Source organism: Hemitrygon akajei, chromosome 12, assembly GCF_048418815.1.
Source record: "Hemitrygon akajei chromosome 12, sHemAka1.3, whole genome shotgun sequence".
Classification (NCBI taxonomy): Eukaryota; Metazoa; Chordata; class Chondrichthyes; order Myliobatiformes; family Dasyatidae; genus Hemitrygon; species Hemitrygon akajei.
The window spans coordinates 60,244,087-60,266,603 of NC_133135.1; the positions used below are offsets into that span (position 1 = coordinate 60,244,087).

Consider the following 22,517-nt stretch of genomic DNA (forward strand, 5'->3'; position numbering starts at 1 on the left):
CCATTTCCTTGTTCCCCATAATAAATTCACCCGTTTCTGTCTTCAATGGCCCAATTTTGGTCTTAACTTTTTTTTGCTATTCACATACCTAAAGAAGCTTTTACTATCCTCCTTTATATTCTTGGCTAGTTTACCTTTGTACCTCATTTTTTCTTGGCATATTGCCTTTTTTGTTATCTTCTGTTGCTCTTTAAAAGCTTCCCAGTCCTCTGGTTTCCCACTCATCTTTGCTATGTTATACTTCTTCTCTTTTATTTTTATACTGCTCTTTACTTCCCTCATCAGCCACGGCCGCCCCTTACTCCCCTTAGGATCTTTCTTCCTCTTTGGAATGAACCGATCCTGCACCTTCTGTATTATTCCCAGAAATACCTGCCATTTTTGTTCCACTGTCTTCCCTGCTAGGGTATTGTTCCATTGAACTTTGGCCAGCTCCTCCCTCATAGCTCCATAGTTCCCTTTGTTCAACTGTAATACTGACATATCCGATTTTCCCTTGTCCTTCTCAAATTGTAGATTAAAACATATCATATTATGGTCACTACCTCCTAATGGTTCCTTTACCTCAAGGTCCCTGATCAAATCCGGTTCATTGCACAACACTAAATCTAGAATTGCCTTCTCCCTGGTAGGCTCCAGTACAAGCTGTTCTAAGAATCCATCTCGGAGGCACTCCACAAACTCCTTTTCTTGGGGTCCAGTACCATTCTGATTCTCCCAGTCTACCTGCATGTTGAAATCCCCCATGACAACTGTATCATTACCTTTGCGACATGCCAATTTTAACTCTTCATTCAACTTACACCCTACATCCAGACTGCTGTTTGGGGGCCTGTAGATAACTCCCATTAGGGTCTTTCTACCCTTAGAATTTCTCAGTTCTATCCATAGTGACTCTACATCCCCAGATTCTATGTCCCCCCTCGCAAGGGACTGAATATCATTCCTCACCAACAGAGCCACCCCACACCCTCTGCCAGTCAGTCTGTCCTTTCGATAAAATGTATATCCTTGAATATTCATTTCCCAGGCCCTGTCCGCTTGAAGCCATGTCTCTGTTATTCCCACAACATCGTACTTGCCAATTTCCAACTGAACCTCAAGCTCATCTCCTTTATTCCTTATACTTCGTGCATTCATATATAATACTTTTAATTTGGTACTCCCCTCTCCTTTCATATCAATTCCTATTTCACTTGGCCATACTGTATGATCTCTTCTTGAGCTTTCTACTCCATTGATTCTGTTCACTTTTTTAACTTTTCTTATTTTCACTTTCCCTTTAGCTCCATCCTTATATTTCCAGTTCATCCCCTCCCCCCCACTACTTAGTTTAAACACATCCGTGTTGCAGTGGCAAACCTCTCTGCCAGAATGCTGGTCCCCCGCCTATTAAGGTGCAACCCGTCCCTTTTGTAAAATTCATCCCTGCCCCAAAACAGATCCCAGGGGTCCAAGAACGTAAATCCCTGCTTCCTGCACCAGTTCCTCAGCCACACATGCAGATCCATTATCTCCCTGTTCCTGCCCTCTCCAGCACGAGGAACTGGAAGCAAACCAGAGATAACCACCCTGGAAGTCCTGCTTTTCAGCCTTCTTCCAAGTTCTCTGGTCCTGCTGCAGAATGTCCTTCCTCTTCTTCCTGATGTCATTTGTGCCGACGTGCACTACTACTTCCGGCTGTTCACCTTCACCCTTGAGGATTCCCTGCAATCGGTCCGTGATGTCCTGGATCCTAGCACCAGGGAGGCAACACACCATCCTTAAATCTCGCCTGTTGCCGCAGAAACCCCTTTCCGTACCTCTTACTATGGAGTCCCCTACTACCACGGCTCTTCCTGATGTCTGACTCCTCGGCTCTGCTTCTGCACCAATTTTCGGCTTGCAGACCTGTCCGCCTCTCAGACTGGCAGTATCTTCTGTCCTGACAGCTTCCAAGAAGGTGAACCTGTTTACAAGAGGTACATCCCCTGGGGTCTCCTGTACTTCAAGCAGCCTTTCCTTCCTCATTGTTGCCCCCTTTCTCTCTTCCGGTATCCTTGGTGTAATGACCTCACTGTAGGTCCTGTCCAGAAAACCCTCGTTTTCACGGATAAACCTGAGGTCATCCAGTTCTTTCTTCAGTGCTGCAACATGCTCCTTCAGAAGCTGAATCTGGACACACTTTCCACAGCTGTAGCAGCCGGGGGCACCATCAGTGTCCCTGACCTCCCACATCATGCACGTAGCACACTGAATCAGCTTAGCGGTCATGTCTTCACCCTCTGCAATTGTGCCTGGCGTAGTCTCCTCGCCATAAGAAAAATTTTGTTTCTTAGTGCTCAGTGGACTTGCCTGAGAAAGTTTATCTTTGTCTTGCAGGAATGAAAGTTATTTGCTATTTTCATGGGTGTTGCCTAGTGATCTCCTTTTAATCTATTTTCCATACTCCACTTTTCACTCCTTCTAGGGAACAGTTCTGACAATACTTGCCCAAGTGATCATTATATATGTGAGGAAGGGCAGTGAAATTTCGAAGATTGATGGACTATTCAATAACAGTATCAAGGGATTGTGGTGGTGATGGGGGGGGTGGGGGTTAGGTGGGTAAACGAAGTAGAGTTACGGATCAGGCCTGATCTAAATTGAATTGAATGACTGAATAGAATTGCTTCTATTTGATGATCACATTTTTCAGTCAAGGCTCTATAGAAGTTCATAAAATCTGCAGCAATATACAAAGTACAGGAAGAACCTAGCAGGTCAGGCAGCATCGATGGAAGAAGATGGATGGTCGCCATTTCAGGTTCAGACCTTTCATCTGGACTGAATGACAGAGGGAAGAGTGAAGATGTGCAGTGCAGTGCAAGGACCTAGTATTGTGATAAACCACAAAGTAAACAAATAGTGCAAAAAGAAGCTGAATAATGAAGTACTGTTCGTGGGTTTGTGAACTGTTCAGAAATGTTATTGTGGAGGGGAAGAAGCTGTTCCTGCATTGTTGAGTGCGAGTCTTCAGGTTCCTGTACCTTCCCACTTATGGTAGTAACGAGGAGACAGTGTGTCCCGGATGGTGAGGATCCTTAATGATAGATGCCACCTTCTTGAGTCACTGTTTCTTGAAGATATTCTCAATAGTGAGGAGGATGGAGCTAGCTGAGCCTACAGCACTGTAGCCTCTTGCAATTCTGTACTGGAGCCTCCATTCCAGGCTGTGATACAGCCAGTCAGAATGCTCTCCACCTTACACTGATAGAAATTGCAAATCTTTGCTGACTTATAACTCATACCATCAAACAAGTTATCGTGGATCCAGATTTCACCATCTGCAGCCCTCAGGTAAGAAGCAAGATTCCACAGGACAATTGTGCCATCCTTTTCCTCCAGCTCCACCCTGGGAACAATGGATGAGACACTGAATCGTGCTGATGTCCCAGCAACTTTAACCAGCTGAGTTATATATGTTAGGTTTATGAAATGCAGCAGTTAGTTAACTTAGATATGATAGAGTTTAAAAGGGAAAGAAACTTCACTGTTGTTCCTTCACTGAATCATTGTCCTCCAACAACTTGCTTTTGTGTCTCCATAAAGCCTGCATTTGATAAAGGAGTCAAAACGTGCTCCTTGTTCATACAACCAAAGCAATATGGAAGTTCACTATAAGATGGAGATATTACAGAGAATATAAAACATTGACAATGTGTGCCTTTCAGGTTCCATTAACTGAGGCAGTAGATCCAGTGGACTTTGAAGATTATGTGATGATGCACCCTCCCATAATTGATCCAGGTCCCTTGAGGGACTTGTTGGAGTTTCCACAAGATGATATTGAAGTCATCTACAGCCCAAGAGAATGCCGAACGCTGGTGCAAGCTGTACCCGAGGAAAGGTAAAAACTTGATTCTTTTCTAATAGTTTGATCAGATGTATGCTTAACTACTCAAAACAAATAAAGTTATTGTATCCACAGGAGAGTATGAAAACATATGATAGCAAAAACCAAATTAGACAAGGAAATTATTCAAAGTAGTAAATGGTGTCAAGACTAATGTATTTGTGATGCATTTATTCTACTCTTTTTTTAATTTATCATTTCTATATTGATGTTCATCTGCTGTGGTTTAGGTGGAAGAATGTGGGGTGAAGTTCAAGTTGAGCTTGGATATTTTCATTTGACATTCTTTTGGAGATTATCACGGCAGAGTACAAAACATCAGCTCAACGTTGCATTAAAACAATACATCGCATGATTAATTAATAAAGGGTGAGAATAACTGAGTTATTAAAAAATTGGTGAGAAAATCTTAGATTAGTCAGAGTTTTCATAAGTTTAGATTCAAAAATTAATGTTATTGGATTGGAAACTATAAGTTTATCAATTATTTGGAGAGGAAAAGAAATAAAGATTGCGTGCATCTGTACACTGCCAAGCGACTGTACCATTGATTGCTAGACATTGAGAAACAGAGTTAATGACCTTTCAGCTGATAGGAGGTTGTTGACTAAAATGCTTCTCTCTCCATGGCTGCTGCTTGACTTTAAGGTGAGAGGATAGAGGTTTAAAGGGGATCTAAGGGATAAATTATTTTCATGGAGTGTTTGGTATCTGGAATTATATGCCAGAGGGGGTAGTGGAGGTGGGGATAATAACAACATTTAAAAGGCATCTTGGCAGGTACTTGAATGAGCAGACTTTAGAGGGATATGGGACTAATGCAGGTAAATGGAATTAGTAGAGAAGGGCAGGATTGGGCAAGTTGAAGTGCTTTTTTCTCGGCTGTACTACTCTTTGACTTGCTATTTATCATCAGCATTTTCTGATTTGGATTCCACTTTAAGCACCAGGAGTTTAGTCTTTATCTGCACATCCAAGTTTCAAGAAGGGATTTGATTTTAAAATAAGCACCATAATCCAAATCAAAAGGACAGTAAGTAGGAAATTTGTGAGTAATTTGTTGAGAAGTTGCATGAAGCAAGGGGAGAAGGTAATTTTTAAAACCACATTTCAAAATAAAGAAAAAAATATTTTTATTAAGAACTTTTGATTGCTAATTTTCAATGCAGAGAAGCATAGTTGGCAATACTTAAAATGTAAAAGTAACGGTAATTGTAGTTGCTATGATGGCTTACCTTTTCTGCAGCTGCTTAGTATCTACCATGCAACACTTTGCTGTTTGATGGATTTCAATGGTGAAAAAGACAGCAAGATTGCATTTTCACGTTTTTAGTGTATTTGCACAGCCTAGACAGTAGCTTTCGGCATTCACCATTTCTGCATGTTTCCTGTGGCTTTAGGTTCAAGTGCTATTTGCGAACGATGTAGTGAGCAGTTAGCCTTGCTTTTTAACAACATACTCTAGCGCTTTGAGTGAGTAGATGGAGTTCAATGTAAAGGTTACTTTTGATAAAGTGAAATTAGAAGATTTTCTTAAGTGAAAGGATAGCCATGGAGGTTGCAGAAAACAAGTTCATAGAGGGCTTGACAGCGTATAGTAGTTGCCATTTTCCCTGTCTTGGGTTCTACTTTTAGACATGGACTGAAATAAAAAAGCTCCAAACCTTTGGAATTCTCTATCCCAGGTTGATGATTCTCATTCAATGAGTATATTGAAGATGAAAATCAAAGATGAGAGTGTAAAGTTGTGAACATTAAGGGAATCAAAGGATATGGTATGGCACAATAAAACTAAAGTTCAGCCTTGATTTATAGGAATGGCCAGGCAAAGCTATGTGGTTGAAATGAGAGTTGTTTGGAATATCCTTTTGATTGAGTTACAGTAGCAGTAGTTTCAGGGCACTGATTGAATTTCAGTTATTCTACACAGCATGAAGAACACTGCACTGGAACTAGCCCTTCAGCCCATGATGGCGTGTGGAATTAATTAAGATAATGATGCCCAATTGAACTAATTCCTTCTGTCTGTACATGATCCTTAATCCCTTCATTCTTTGCATATTCTGGTGCCTATCTAAGAGCATCTTATTTGCCATTATTCTCCCTCTGCTACCAACCTTGGCAGTGCATTCCAAGCACCTGCCACTCTCTGCATTTGGGAACAAACTTGCCATGGACATCTTTGAACTCTTCCATCTCCCCCCCTTAAAAATGTATCCCCTCTCTCTAGTATTACACACTGGTAGAAGATATCAGCTGTCTATGCATCTCATAATTTTATAGACTTCTATCAGGTCTCTTAGCCTCTGCTGCTCCAGAGCAAAACAATCCCAGTTTGTCCAACCTCTGTCAATAGCACATGCTCTCTAATCCAGGCAGACCCATGCCGACCAAGATGCCTTATCCAAGCTAGTCCCATTTGCCAGCATTTGGCCCAGAACTTAAACCTTTCCAATCCATGTACCTGTCCAGCTGTCTTTTAAAGTTGTTACTGAACCTGCCTCAACCACTTCCTCTGGCAACTCATTTCACATACATACCACCCTCTGTGTAGGAAGAAAGTTGCCCCCTCAAGTTCCTATTAAATCTTTCCCCTCTCATCTTAAACCCATGCCCTTTAGTTCTGGATTCTCCAAGCTGATTCTTCACTCTTATCTATGCCCTTTGTGATTTTGGACACCTCTATAAGATCCTTTCTCAGTCCCCATGGAGTAAAAACATATCCCATCTAGCCTCTCCTTTTAACTCAGTCCCTCGTCCTGGCAACATCCCGAATCTTTCTAGTTTAATAAGTTCAAGTTTATTGTCAACAATAACTAAACAAAACACCATTCCTCTGGATCACAGTGCATGCACAAAACATATAACACTCATTTAACCAGGAGCCTATATGCAGGGATAAGCAAAATGGATATGTTGTTTGAGTATCCATGGTGAGGGCAAGGGATAGCCTTGTAATCTCCTCTAACGTTGGTAGAAACCAGGTCTGGTTGCAAAAGTGACATGCTGGGAACTTTGGCACGACTGTTTTTAAGTTGGCATGATTGAAGTCAGCAACAATGAAGTCACCATCAGGGCGAGTGGCTTCATGCTGGCACGAGCTCCTGCAGCACTTCCCCTGCACTACAACGGGGGGGGATCCTTCCTATAACAGGGCAACCAAAACTGAACACAATACCCTTCAGTGTCCTGTGCAACCAACTACAACTTGACCTCCTGACTTTTATACTCTGTACCCTCACTAATGAAAGCTAGCATGTCAAAAGCCTTCTTCACCACCCTGTGACTCTGCTTTCAGTGAACCATGAGTTAGGACTCCAAGGTCGCTGTGTTCTACAGCAGTCCTCAGGCTCTGCCTTTCACTTCAAAATGAATACCTTGCACTTATCTAAATTAAATTCCATTTGCCATTCCTTGGCCCACATAATCAGCTGATCAGGATCCCCCTGTACTCTTTGATTTCTGCAACTAATCTACACTCAGTGGCCACTTTATTAGGTACATTTGCTTACCTGCTTGTTAATATCTTATTGGCCAATCTTGTGGCTGCAACTTAGTGCAAAAAAGCATGCAGGCAGGTTCTAGAGTTCTTCAGACTAAACATCAGAATGGGGAAGAGATGTGATCTAAGTGACTTTGAGGATGATTGTTGGTGCCAGATGGAGTGGTTTGAGTATCTCAGAAACTGCTGATCTCCTGGGATTTTCATGCACAACCGTCTCTAGAGTTTACAGTGAATGATGCGAAAAACAAGAAACATCCTGTGAGTGGCAGTTCTGTGGGTGAAAACACCGTGTTAGTGAGAGAGGTCAAAGGGGAATGGCCAGACTGGTTCAAATTGGCAGGAAGGTGACATTAACTCAAATAACCACCCGAACGCATAACACATCAAACCTTGATGTGGATGGGATACAGCAACAGAATATCATGAACGTACACTTAGTAGCCACTTTATTAAATACAGGAGGCACCTGATAAAGTGACCATGGGCAACATTCTGTACTGTGAATTATGCTTCCAACCTTTGTGGCATCTGCAGATTATAAATATCACACACAGCAGCGGTCTCAGTACAGATCCCTGCAGATCACCTCTAGTCATGTCACGTTGCTCTGTCTTCTGTGGGAAGCCAAATTTGAATCCATACGGCCAAGTTACCATAGCTCCCATGCACCTTAATCTTCTGGATGGACCTACAATCTGATAACTTTCTTTGTCACTTTTAAAAGTTCATGCTGGAAGCCTGTTTTCAACTCAATTTTTATAATTACGATTTTTATTCCTGTTTTCAGTGATATGGACCCTCATGTAAGGGACTGTGTTAGAACCTACACTGAGGACTGGGCCATCGTGAATCGCAAGTAAGCTTTAGGTAGTATATTTTCAGTAAATTTCTTTCTACTGGTTTAGTGAGCTTTAATTGTAATGTAATTTTTAAACATTCGTTAAAACAGGTATCACAAACTCAGCACAGGATTTAATCCCAACACACTTGACAAACAGAAGGAAAGGCAAAAAGGTTTGCCAAAGCAGATCTTTGAATCAGATGAAATGCCAGACCCCAACAGTTACCAGGATGAACAGGTGAAGCACTTCATTGAATGTACTTACAAAACAATAGCAAACACATTACCCGGGGTGAGTTGTGGTGGTGGCATCCGTCGGTCTCGAGAGACCATGGATCTGCGCCTGGAGTTTCTAGGGCGCAGGCCTGGGCAGGGTTGTATGGGAGACTGGCAGTTGCCCAAGCTGCAGGCCTTCCCCTCTCCACGCCACCGATGTTGTCCAAGGGAAGGGCACTAGGACCCATGCAGCTTGGCACTGGTGACATCGCAGAGCAATGTGTTGTTAAGTGCCTTGCTCAAGGACACAAACACGCTGCCTCAGCTGAGGCTCGAACCAGTGACCTTCAGGTTACTAGTCTGATGCCTTGCTCACTAGGCCACGCGTCGGGGTGAGTTAGTTACGAGTTAATGTCATAAAGCATAGAAATCAATAAAATGGTGCATCTGGTTTTTATTGCATTGTTGTTTCTGGAAGTTTGGTGCAGACAAATTGAATATCATGTTTCCTTCATCCAGCAGTAGCAAAAGCACTTAATTGGTTGCAGTGTTTTGTGACGTCCTGATATTGTGAAAGGTACTACGTAAATTCAAATCTTTCTGTTTAATCAAAGGGTCATGTAGAGTAACTAGTTCCAAGAATTAAGCACAGGCTGAATTCAACTCAAAATTAGATTTTATATATAAATACTATTAGGTATATGGTCATCCTCAGACAGGATGAAGAGGTCAATACTCCCCAATGCCATTAGGCTTTACAATTCTACCTCCAGGACTTAAGAACTTTTTAAAAGCTATTAATGCTTTTTGAGACAGTGATTTAGATGCATATCATATTTTTTTACTGAGTTAAGTATTGTATGTAATTAGTTTTGCTACAGCAAGTGTATGGGACATTGGAAAAAAAGTTGAATTTCCCCATGGGGATGAATAAAGTATCTATCTATCTATCTATCTATCTATCTATCTATCTATCTATCTATCTATCTATCTACCTCTTGAATATTTCAAGTTTTGCAAATGTATTCACAATGACTTGCTGGAGTGGTAGTCAATTTGGAAACAAATGTGGTATCAACCACACAGCAATGAAATGGACACTAAATTTACTTTTATTATAGTGCGAAAAGTTGGAGCACGGAAGTTAACAAAAAGGTCTCTAATTGCAGGATGATTTGAAACGGCGTTCTGTATCCATAGACGATACTCCTAGAGGTAGCTGGGCCTGCAGTATTTTTGATCTCAAGAATTCGCTTCCTGATGCTGTCCTTCCAAATCTACTAGATCGATTCCCTATTGAAGAAATAGACCAACAAAATGAAGAACAGAGGAAGGGAAATCGACATAAGGAACTATTTGCACTTTATCCAGCACCAGATGAGGTTGGAAAATAGCGTTTCATGTTCTTTACATTGTTGCAGAATGGGTGGCTTTGAGCCATGGTTGCTATTGAATGATATTAATTGCAACTTTATTCAAAAACAACACAATTGCAGATGGGAGAAATTAAAGTTATCTTGATACAACCTTGATAGCAGGAGGTAATCCTCTGAGTTTGCTTTACATCTGATGTGCTGTGCTTGCCATTGCTATACTTCATCTGGATGCTGACAGCTGTATTGGGAAGTGTTTCATTGTCCAGAGCTAATGTTCTTCAATATCATAAGTCCAAAATTTTTTTAAAAATTCTTAGAAAACTTAAATATTTTATATGATCTACTGAACTGTTGTTACAAATGAACAATTTCTGTACAAGTTGACCACTTTAAACAAATACAGCCCTTCCTGTTTTGTTTCATATAATTTTCTGCCACACTCCTCAGCTAGCTGAAGATATGCTTTCCAGAGCTTAATTTGTGGTTGTATTACTTTTCCTGCAAAAACAAAACAAAAATTCTGGATTTGGTGCTGTTTTCCGGCAGTTAGTGTGGGCAGTTAATTTGTAACCAGTCATAAGAAGACTTTCATTTTGAATGACTATGGTTTTTCCTCCTATTATCGGTTCCTTGGGTTCTACTAATTGCTTTCATTTCCTTATTCTCCAAAAAATACAGAAACAAGAATTGAGCTTCTCCCAGCCCTTTCACCACTTGGTCAGAAACTGCTTTTTTTTATTCCAACAACTGACTTGCTCTCCTACTTCCATCCTAACTTCTGTGATTTTCTTCCCTACTTTTTGAAGATGACTCAGTCCTGGACTACAGTTCACAAATTTCAATAGCCCACTGTTCAGATTCTGATTTTCATGCATGAACCAGCTCAGTATAGGTCAGGCTGAAGGGTGTCATTGATCAATCCATCCTTGTCCCATGTTCATTTAGATAGGTCCACCACATAAGGACATAAGACGTAGGAGCAGCTGTAGGCTATTTGGCTCATGGAGCCTGCTCCAACATTCAATAAGATCATGGCTATGGCCTCTGCTCCACCTACCTGCCTTTTCCCCATAACCCTTAATTCCACTACTGTGCAAAAATCTCTGTGTCTTAAATATATTTAATGAGGTAGACTCTATTGTTTCCTTGGCAGAGAATTCCACGGATTCTCTATTCACGGGGAAAAGCAATTTCTCATCCCCAAACTTTGAGGCTATCTCCCCTAGTTCTCATTTCACTTAACAGTGGAAACAGCTTTCTGTAAGACCAAAGGACATGGGAGTAGCATTGAGCCATTTGGGTGATCGAGTCTGCTCCTCCATTCGATCGTAGCTGATTTATTTTCCTTCTGAACCTTATTCTCCTGCCTTCTCCCGGTAACATTTGACAGATTTCATTAAAATGATAACCAACATCCAGCTGAACCTGGAGGATATTAGTGGTCAGTTTCAACATGGTGTCTCTGTTCACGAGAGTTCTCAGTAAGGGCAGCTTGGCCCTCCTGAAGTCAAGGTTTGATACCATTGACCTTTTTGAACACATCCTTACATTGGAATCCTTCCTCTACAAGGGGAACTACCACAAACAAATGGACGGATTGGCCATGGGATTGTCCTTGTTACTGGCTATTGCCAATTTCTGCATGAAGGACTTTGAGGAGAGGGCTCTGAGTTCATCGCCCTTGCACCCCAAATTCTTCTTCAGATACTTATTCGTGGACTCCAGGCACTCCCAACAGTTCCGTGACCATCTGAATAGTATACATCCAAACATTCAATTTACAGTGGAGATGGAGAAGAATGGTTGCCTCCAATTCCAGGACATTCTCATTTGATGGAAACTGGACAGTAGCCTCGGACATGGAGTTTATTGGAAACCCATTCATATGGACTTATACCTCAATAATAACAGCCACCATCATGCCTCCCAATGTAGAGTGGTTCTTTCTACTTTGACTAACCATGTGAAAACTTTTTTGGACCCAGAGTCTCCTCGAGGAAATCAGACAATTACACACGACGTTCCTACAGAATGGCTACGAGGTGAAACAAATCACTGACGGAAAAATCAGGAAACCTAACAACGAGGAGGAGCCCATCGCTACCGCCTGTCTTCCATATATTTCCTGGAAGGATTGCCAGGATCCTGAAGAAATATTGGATTAACACCATTCTGAAACTCATAAGGAAGCTCAGGTTACAGCTTATAAGGTCAAAGATGACCTGGAACTCAGATCGGTGGGTGTTTACAGGATTTCCTGTGAAAGCGGAGCAGTGTATATCAGCCAGATGGGACACACGGTGGAAACCTGCATCGGAGGAGCACAGGAGGTGTATCTGTTTGGGTTACCCAAATAAATCGACGGTAGCAGAACACTGCATTCACAATGGCCATCAGGTTGACTTCAGCACAAAAATACTGTGCCATGCCAATGGCTTTTGGAACCGCCTGATAAAGGAAGCTATTGAAATAAAACTAGAGGAAAAGAATTTTAACAAAGACGAAGTAAAAAGTGGAATTTGATTGTAAACAAAGTGGGAGAGCAGAGACCTGATTGGATAAGGGCTAACCAATCAGGAGGGATGGACTACAAGGGCATAAATACCACTGGACTAGACGTGCCCAGGCATCATCCCTGAAGATGAAGCAGAGGTTGTCATAGAAACATTGGTTATAGTTGATACCTGTACCTGGCTGGAATCCTGAGAAGAGTTTATTCGTTATATATGCAGGGAAAGCACTGGATCTTATTTCAACATTTGTTGCCCTATTAGTCAAGAACCTATCAACCTCCACTTTAAATATACCCAGTGACAGCCTCTGCAGCCATCTTTGGCAATTTAATTCAAGAAGAAATTTCTTATCTCTATTCTAAAGGGACGTCCTTCTACTCTGAGGCTGTGCCCTCTGGTCCTATACTCTTCCACTACTGGATGCATCCTCTCCATGTCCACTCTATCTTGGCCTTTCAATATTCAATAGATTTCAATAGGACTTATTCTAGATTCCAGTGAGTACAGACACAGCATCCATAAATGCTCCTCATATGTTAATCCTTTCATTCAATGTCAGCCTGTCCTTTCTTAGATATGGTGCTCAAAACTGCTCCCAATACCCCAAATGTGGTCTGATCAATGCCTTATAAACCTTTAAACATCCTTGCTTTTATATTCTAGTCATTTCAAAATGAATGCTAACATTGCGTTTGCCTTCCTTGCCACCAATTCAACCTGCAAGTTAACCTTTAGGGACTCCTGCACCAGGCTTCTCAAGTCCCTTTGTACCTCTAATTTCTGAATTTGCTCCATGTTTAGAAAATAGTGTGTGTTTTTATTCCTTCTACCAAAGTTTAAGGCCATACACTTCCTAACACTGTATTCCATCCGCCTCTTTGCCCGTTCTCCTAATCTGTCCAAGTCCTTCTGCAGACTCTCTGCTTTCTCAACACTACCCGCCCTTCCACCTGTCTTTGTATCATCCACAAACTTGGTCACAAAGCTGACCAGCGTGTCATCCAGATTATTGACGTATAACATGAAAAGAACTGATCCCAACACTTTCCCCTGCAGAACACCACTAGTCACCAGCAACCAACTTGACCACAACTACTGGATCCTTCCCCTCTCACTCCAATTTTCTTTGTGGGTCCAATGAGATGACATGAACCCAGGCACCAGCTAGCCAACATAGCCTTTGGGACCCTCGATCAATGCGACAGAGAATGTGTCTATTCCCCTGACTACACTATTCCCAATTACAACTACATTTCTCTTCACAAACATGAGAAAGTCTGCAGATGCTGGAAATCCAAAGCAACACAGACAAAATCCTGGAGGAACTCAGAAGAATAAATGGTCGATGTTTCGGGCAGAGACCCTTCTTCAGGACTGAGAAGGAAGGGGAAGATGCTGGAATAAAAAGGTGGGAGGGTGGGAAAGATGCTAGCTGGAAGGTGATATGTGAAGCCAGGTGAATGGCGAAGGTCAAGGCTGGAGAATAAAGAACCTGATAGGAGAGGAGAGTGCACCATAGGAGAAAGGAAAGGAGGATGGGACCCAGGGGGAAGTAATAGGCAAGTGAGAAGAAGGAAAAGGTCAGAATAAGGAATGAGAGGGTGGAATTTGTTTACTGGAAGGAGAAATCAGTCTTCATGCCATTGGGTTGGAAGGTACCCTGATGGAATATGAGGTGTTGTTCCTCCACTCTGAGGGTGGCCTCATCATAGCACAACATTTCACTTCTTTCCCATCTCTTGAATGACTCTCTGAACCATGGTGCCATTGTTCAGTGACTCATCCTTCCTAAGGCCTCATCCTCACAGAGTGCAATAATCTCTTTCCTCTCTCTCCTCCTCGAACCTTACCCCTTCTGAACACACTGCCATCGAACCTCTCGGCACCAATCCCAACCCTACCATTGAACCTGCAGACAAAGTGGGCGCTGTTGTAGCATGGTGGACTCACCTCTACCTTGCTGAGGCCAGGCAGCAACTTTTAGTCACCTCCTGATATCTACCCCTTGAAGATGACCCACACCAGACTATCAGAAAACTATGTCTGACATCTCACTGACCTCATCAACTCTGGAGAACTCCCTCCCACTGCTACAAAATTCATGGTTTTCTTACCACACACTGCTCACTTCTACCTCCAACCCAAGATCCACAGAACTGACTCTCTAGGTAGGACCATTGCCTCTGCCTGCTCTTGCCCCACTGAACTCCTGACCTCATGCCTCGACCCCATTCTATTCCTCTTGGTTCAGTCTCTTCCCACCAACATCTGCAGCACTTCTCATGCCTTCAATCTCCTCACTAATTTTCAATTCCCTGGCCCTGACCACCTCATTTTCACCATGGATGTCCAGTCCCTATACAGTTCTATCCCCCACCAAGAAGGTTTTAAAGCTCTCCACTTCTTTCTCAATAAAAGAACCAAACAGTTCCCCTCCACCACCACCCTCCTTCATCTGGCCAAACTGTCCCTCACATTGCCTCAAACTCCATGAACCCTTATCTTCTGGCTAAGTTCTTTTTTGTGGCACCTTCTTGAATGCCTTCTGGAAATCAAAGTATACCACATTGGCCTATTCCCATCTCTCCACTGTGCTCATTAATACCTCAAAAGAATTCCAGTAAGGACCTGCCCTTCATGAATCCATGCTTGAAGCTGTCATTAAGGAAGAAATAGCAAGATACCTGGCAGTGCCTGATGGAACCACTTATAAATGTCTTGCTATTTCTTCCTGAATGATGGAAGAAATAGCAAGATACCTGGCAGTGCCTGATGGAACCACTTATAAATGTCTTGCTATTTCTTCCTGAATGATAGCTTCAAGCATATTCCCAAACAAACATTAAGCTAACTGGCCTGTAGTTTCCTGCATCTTACGTTACCCTTTTGCTTCCATCAATTTTTAAACAGAGCCGTGATATTCACTGTTTTCCAATCTACCAGGATGTGCCCAGGGTTCAGAGAACTTTACTACTCCAAGTGACTTTGTATGTGTGAGCTTATAGTTGGATGCTGTCATTTGTTTCCGTGGTTATCCACAGCTGCTTCTCACCACACTTGCTTTCCTTGCCTTAACCAAATATACTTTTGGTGAGCATTGTGAAAAATCCTTCGTAAGTTTCCACTGTTCCTCAGTTGTCCCACTATATAGCCTGAGTTCCTAGCTCCTCCCTCATCCCATTATAGTCTCCCTTAATTATGTAGAATACACTGGTTTGAGATCAAACTATTGCACCTGCATTTGTATAAGAAATTTAATCATACTGTGATCACTCTTTCTGGCATAACTGATTGGCAGGTCTTAGAAACATGAGATCTGTCTGATTTCACTTCCTGAAAAGGAAGAGCCTATCTAAATGAAGCATTTCAACAGCTGCCCTGTCTTTATGTGAGCTACTTATCTCTTTGTTTAGTGCAATATCTCATTGCTCATTGGAGAAGGTCTCTAGAATGGCCCAATGATGACTGTGGCTTTTCTGAAAAACTTGTCAGACATTTTGTTTCCTTTTCTTGAGAGACAATGGCCAGCAATAAATGTTTATGAAAGTTGCCTTGACTAACAATGAAGTAATTTCTCTGCTTTGTTTCAAATTGATTACAGGATGAACCAATAGAAAGACACACAGTCCCTGAAGTTCCCCGGGAGCACTTCGGTCAAAGGCTCCTTGTGAAATGCTTATCTTTGAAGTACGTGGGTTTTTGTTTTTAAAAAATAAATTGTGAATTGTGAAGTTATTTTGCAGATTGAATAATGTGAAAATTTAACAGAGAATTTCAGAAAGGAGGAAGAGCAAAAATATAGATTGGCCTAACATCAAAAGCAGGAAAATGCTATTACTAAAGATGTGATAAAAGGAAACTCAGAAAAAATCGTGGTGATTAGACTAAGCCAACATAGAATTACAAAAGGGAAATTACCTTTGACAAATCTGCTGGAGCTAGAATGTATCTGGTTGAATAGATAAATGTTAGAAAAAGTGGATATGGTTTATGTGAATTTGTATAAGGCCTTTGATACAATCCTACATAATAGGTTAGTGTACAAAATTAAAGGTCATAGAATTGGGATGATATACAAACATGGTTTGAAAATTGACTGATAAGAACAGAGAATGGGAATACTTGGGATGTTGTTAGGGTTGCTAAGGAAGGGATCAGTACTTCTACCCGAGTTGATTATAATATGGAAACATTCACAAATCAAGCTGTGTTGGAACCAGGAAAAGGAGAAAACAAGCAAGTTTTATGTTGTATAGAGGGCGGAGGAGGGATAGATGAATAAAGGGAGCCTCTGACAGGGTGAGCTGGGGTTTCCATGGTGATAAGCTATAGCTGAAGTCATCCAGTTGTTAGCTTAATAAGAGAACTTAGAGAGAACACGGACAAAGAAGTACAGAAGCTGTGAACAGAACATTTAAGTAGAGAGAATACAAACAACAGATCCCAAAATCTGCACAAACACGGGACTATACAAAATCCCCAGCAGATCAGGGGAAAAGAACTGAAGCAACATTATTGATGGATGACTTATGGTAGAACTGATTCATCAGAAAGTGGACAAACCTGAGGTTGTAGAACTCAGCATTGAGTCTGGAGTGTTGTATACTGCCCAAATGGAATGTGATATTCTTATGTTTACTGATGACAGAAAACTGGATGGGGCAAGGAAGCTACAAAAGTAAGATTAACTTATCTGTCACATGCGCATGAAAACATTGAATCACACACTGTAATGTGTTGATTGCATCAACAACAAACACAGTCTGAGAAACTGCTGGGCACAAGTGTGATCGTACTTCTGGTTCCAACATAGCATGCCCACAACTTAGTAACGCTAACCCGTACGACGTTGGAATGTGGAAAGAAACTGGAACACCTGGAGGAAACCCACGCGGAGAACTGTCTGCGGTTTTGGTTTCCTTCCCTAAAAAAGGATAAACAATGGTTTCCAGTTAACGGGAAATATCGGGACCAGTGCATTTTGGCCCAATAAAGTGGTTGTCCCAATTAGCCAAACTTTCATGAAATAATTAAAAAGGTATAAACAAAAAAACAAATTACTATTTGAGTAACAAGTTATGTATTTAAATGAAATACAGAACAAATTAAAATACTACCAATACTACTACAGTAAAAAAAACTGCAGTTTTTTCAAATAGTTATCTATGAAGGAATTTATCTAGTGTATGCTGTCTTTTGATTGACTGCGAACGAACAGAGTCGGCGCAGACATTGCCTTCATTCAGTGGTTTTGGTGATTGCATTTTCCAAATCTTCATTTTCATTGTAACATCCAAGATGAATGTTGAAACCTTCAAACTCTTCTTAGTTCCTAACTTGTTAAAGTAGTGAGATTGATTCATTTTCACTCCCGGCCATTTCTGGCATCTCTAAGCCTGAATGTTTGAAACTGCAATGAGCAAAACAGTTCTAATTGTGTTAATGCTAATTTCTCACCACTTATCAGTGACAAAAGTCGCTGCTTTTTGAATACAAACACATGCAACTGAACTCTGCCATGGACAGTCCCAAGCCCGGCTGTGAAAGGAGGAGGGTCGGACATGGCGCTAGCAACCCCAGTCTGCTACAGAAACGCGAACAGAAGCGCTGAAGTCCTCGTCCCTGGGCAGGGAAAGACCTTCACCTAAAAGATGTACGAAGTTGCCTGGTGAAAGCGGAAGGCACGAGGCTGATCAGCCCAGGTCTCAGGACCCTGGTGAGCCACTGTTGGCGGCCTATGCCCCTGTGCAGTTGATGTGCTGACGAACAGGAAGAAACACAACTAACGCTATTTAAAAAAACTGTTTGCTGTAAGCATGCTGTAGTACCTAACGGCCATACAAGTGTACGCAACTGATGCTAGTTGGAATGTTTGGCAGTAGTCTCCTGTTCCAGTTAAGTGGCACATTGTCCCAAATAAACAAGGGGAATTCCAGCCATTTTCTCAATTAGTTTTTGTCCAAGTAAGTGGCTGCCCTGATTAACCAATGGCCCAAGTAGCTGGAATCCGCTTACTCGCCATCAGAGGGAATGCAGTGGAGGTTCACCAGCCTGATTCCTAAAATGGTGTGATATGTACAGGAAGAAACTGCTTCACAAACGAGAAAATCTGCGGATGCTGGAAATTCGAGCAACACACAAAATGCTGGAGGTACTCAGCAGGCCAGGCAGCATCTATGGAAAAGAGTACAGCTGATGTTTTGGGCCAAGACCCTTCAGCAGAACTGGAGGAAAAAAAAGACGAGGAGTAGAGCTAAAAGGTGGGGGGAGGGGAGGGAGAACCACAAGGTGGTAGGTGAAACCGGGATGGGGAGGGGTGAAGTAAAGAGCTGGGAAATTGATTGGTGAAAGAGACACAGGGCTGGAGAGGGGGTAATCTAATAGGAGAAGACAGAAGGCCGTGCAAGAATGAAAAAGGGAGAGGAGCACCAGAGGGAGGCGATGGGCAGGCAAGGACATAAGGTGAGGAAGGGAGATGGGGAAAGGTGAAGGGGGGGGGGGGGTGGCATTACCTGAAATTGATGTTCATGCCATCAGGTTGGAGGCTACCCAGACAGAATATAAGCTGTCACTCCTCCAACCCGAGTGTGGCCTCATTGCAACAGTAGAGGAGGCCATGGATAGACATATTGGAATGGGAATGGAAAGCAGAATTGAAATGGGTGGCCACTGAGAGATCCCACTTTTTCTGGTGGACGGAGTGTAGGTGCTCAGCGAAGCAGTCTCCCTGACTATGTTGGGTCTCACCGATATACAAGAGGCCACACTGGGAGCACTGGACACAGTATACAACCCCAACAGACTCACGGGTGAAGTGTCACCTCACCTGGAAAGACTGTTTGGGCCTTGAATGGTAGTGAGGGAGGAGGTGTCAGGGCAGGTGCAGCACTTGTTCCGCTTGCAAGGGAAAGTGCCAGGAGGGAGATCAGTGGGGACAGACAAATGGACAAAGGAGTCACGTAGGGAGTGATCCCTGTGGAAAGCAGAAAGTGTTGGGGGGGGGGGGGTGAGAGAGAAAGATACACTTGGTTGTGGGATCCCGTTGGAGATGGTGGAAGTTGCAGAGAATTATGTGCTGGACTCAGAGGTTATTGGGGTGGTAGGTGTGGACAAGAACCCTATCCCTGGTTGGGTGGTGGGAGAATGGGGTGAGAGTAGACGTGCGTGAAATGGAAGAGATGTGGTTGAGAGCATCATTGATGGTGGAGGAAGGGAAGCCCCTTTCTTTGATGAAGGAGGACTTCTCCTTCGTTCTGGAATAAAAGGCCTTATCCTGAGACCAGATGTGGTGAAAATGAGAAGGGGATGGCATTTTTACAAGTAACAGGGTGGAAAGAAGTATAGTCCATATAGCCGTGAGAGTCCTGTGATTTATGAGACATTTATAGATAAGCTGTCTGCAGAGATGGAGACAGACAGATCGAGAAAGGGGAGGGAGGTGTTGGAATTGGACCAGGTAAATTTGAGGGCAAGGTGGAAGTTGGAGGCAAAGTGATGAAGTCAACGGGTTGTGCATGGGTGCAGGAAGCAGTAATAATGCAGTGGTCAGTATGGCGTAGGAAAAGTGCAGGATGGGCCACCAATGTAGGCTTGGAACATAGACGGTTCTACATAGCTGACAAAAAGGCAGGCATAGCTGGGACCCATGCGAGTGCCTGTGGCTACACCTTTTGTATGAAGGAAGTGGGAGGAGCCAATGGAGAAATTATTTAGAGCAAGGACAAATTGCATTAGGCAGAGGAGAGTGGTGGTGAAGGGAAACTGGTTGGGTCTGATGTCCAGAAAGAAATGGAGAGCTTTGAGGCCTTCCTGGTGGGGGATGGAGGTGCATAGGGACTGGACATCCATAGTAAAAATAAGATGATGGGGGCCAGGGAACTTGAAAAGATACAGAGTGTGTGAAGTGCCATGAATGTAGGTAGGAAGGGACTGAACTGGGGTGGGGGGGGGGGGGGGGATAAAACAGAGTTGAGGTATGCAGATATAATTTCGGTGGGGCAGGACCAAGCTGAAACAATGGGTCTACCTGGGCAGGTGGGTTTGTGGATCTTGGATAAGAGTTAGAAGCAGGAGGTATGGAGTGCAGGAACTATGAGTGGTGGATGGGAGATCCCCAGAGCTAATAAGGTCAGTAATGGTGTGGATGACAATGGCCTGGTGCTTCTTACTGAGGACAGGACGTAAGTAAGAGAAGGTGTATGAGGTCAGTATGCTAGACTACTAAAGCACCCCCCCCCCCCATCTGCAGCTTTGATAGGTTAGGATTAATGTGGAGAGCAGAGGGTTCAGAAGGAGTGAGGTTGGAATTGTAGAGATGAGTGTTGAAGTCAAGATGATTGATGTCCCGTTGGCAGTTGGCACTGAAAAGGTCCAGAGACCCTGATTAGAAGATCAGGGTCTAATGTCCAAGAAGAGGAGGAGGGCTGAAGACAGGAAAAGGGGTCATTGGTGCAGGGTGGAGAAGTCAGTTCAGAGGCAGTGGAAGAAAAGCTCAGCGTCATGGTGGGTGCAGAACTCAGTGAGGTGTGGGCACAGAGGGAAAGGTGAAGCCTTTACTGAGGACAGATTGTTCTGCCTCAGAGAGAAAAAGGCCAGAGGGAATAATGAAGACCTGGCACGGATGAGAGATGGGATCTAGGGGGGAAGGGTGTTGTTAGTGTCTGAGGGAGAAGAGACTGCTTCAACTGGCCTGTATTCAGGATGAGAAGGGATTTCATTGAAGCTAATTTTGGCTGGCATGGGGGTGCTGTGGAGTGGAGGTGGAGGATGGTTGCTGACTGACGATGTCTAGAATCAGGGTTACCATCTTGGGACAAAGGAAAGATTTTTAAGGCTGCAGTATGGGTATGGAGAAATTTCTTTATTCAACATGATGGAGACCTGATATGAGTGATTATCTATCGTAGAATAGGGTGGAGACCAAGTTGATGCATGTATTCAAGAAAGAGAAAGATAAATTTTAGGGTACAAAAGGAATCAATGGATATGGTGGGAAAACAGGAATGTGGTTTGAGGTAATGAATTATTCATGAATTGATAGAGTAGACTCAAAAGGCTAGCTGCTCACTCTATGCAATTTGGAAGGTATGTCCATGCAACTTTAAAACAAAATGCTTGTCTTTGCAGATTTGAAATTGAAATTGAGCCAATTTTTGCAAGCTTGGCCTTGTATGATGTCAGAGAAAAGAAAAAGGTTGGTACTGTGAGATATTACTTTGCCATTCTTAATGTTTTGTTCCTTTTTTTTCCCCTAAAGACATTTTGAATCTTAATGGTATAAAACTCAACAGTGCTGATAATCCCACCCCAGTACATACCCTACGGGCTGTTCTAAGTGTTAACCAACAAAGAATGTTGCAAGTTAACGAACCTTGCGTTCTGTTAAATATAAACAGGAACCAGTTTACATATTTACATTTGTACTGGACAAGAATGGGAGCAGAGAGTCAAATTGAATTTTGTCCTCTTTATCCCTGTTCTCCTCACTATCTCTGTCCAAATTTGCATTCATGTATGGGATCCCCTGCACTGCATTGCTCAGCTTCTTATGGACTATGCCATAAATTTATTGTGGTACAGTGTGGAGTAGGCCCTTCGAGCAACTCACCAACTTAACACTCCCTAATCATGGGACAATTTTACAATGTCCAACTAACCTACCAACTGGTATGTCTTTGGGCTGTGAGAGAAAGCCCACATAGTCACGGGGAGAACGTATAAACTCCTTACAGACAGCGACGGGAATTGAACCCTGTCACTTGTACTGCAAAGCGTTGTGCTGACCACTATGCTACTGTGTCGTGAGTTTCCTAATCCACACTGCATACTCTCTTTCCACCACTAGTGCACAGTTGCTGTAATGTGTGCCATCTGTAAAATGCATTGCGGTTTATTCATACACGCTAATCCAGCGCCACCTCCCAAAACTGTGACTTCTACCACAATGAAAATCAAAGGTAACAGGTGACTAGGAGCACCATCATTTGCAGATCCTCTCCAGGTCATGTATTATTCTGATCTGGCAGTATATTGCTGGTCCTTCACGTCTCAGAGTGTTAAGTTCTGAAATTTCCTCCCAATAAATACTACGTTCAACAAATGGACAACATTGGGTCAAGAAAGCTCAGCACCAGCTTCTTAGGAACATTCAGGGTGGCAGTTGTTGTCGTCCCTGGCCTGTAATGCTTAGATA

General features: G+C 42.8%; 1 protein-coding gene across 7 annotated transcripts in view; it reads left to right on the forward strand.

Moving 5' to 3' along the window:
* dock7 (dedicator of cytokinesis 7) overlaps positions 1-22,517 on the forward strand; it is a 185,727-nt gene that overhangs the window by 14,944 nt on the left and 148,266 nt on the right. For all 7 annotated transcript variants that reach the window (XM_073063221.1, XM_073063214.1, XM_073063219.1 and 4 more), the window contains exons 3-8: positions 3,693-3,868; positions 8,167-8,235; positions 8,329-8,458; positions 9,606-9,818; positions 15,927-16,012; positions 21,452-21,518. In XM_073063221.1, the coding sequence (XP_072919322.1) occupies positions 3,693-3,868; positions 8,167-8,235; positions 8,329-8,458; positions 9,606-9,818; positions 15,927-16,012; positions 21,452-21,518 (741 nt within the window). The remainder of the gene's footprint in view (positions 1-3,692; positions 3,869-8,166; positions 8,236-8,328; positions 8,459-9,605; positions 9,819-15,926; positions 16,013-21,451; positions 21,519-22,517) is intronic.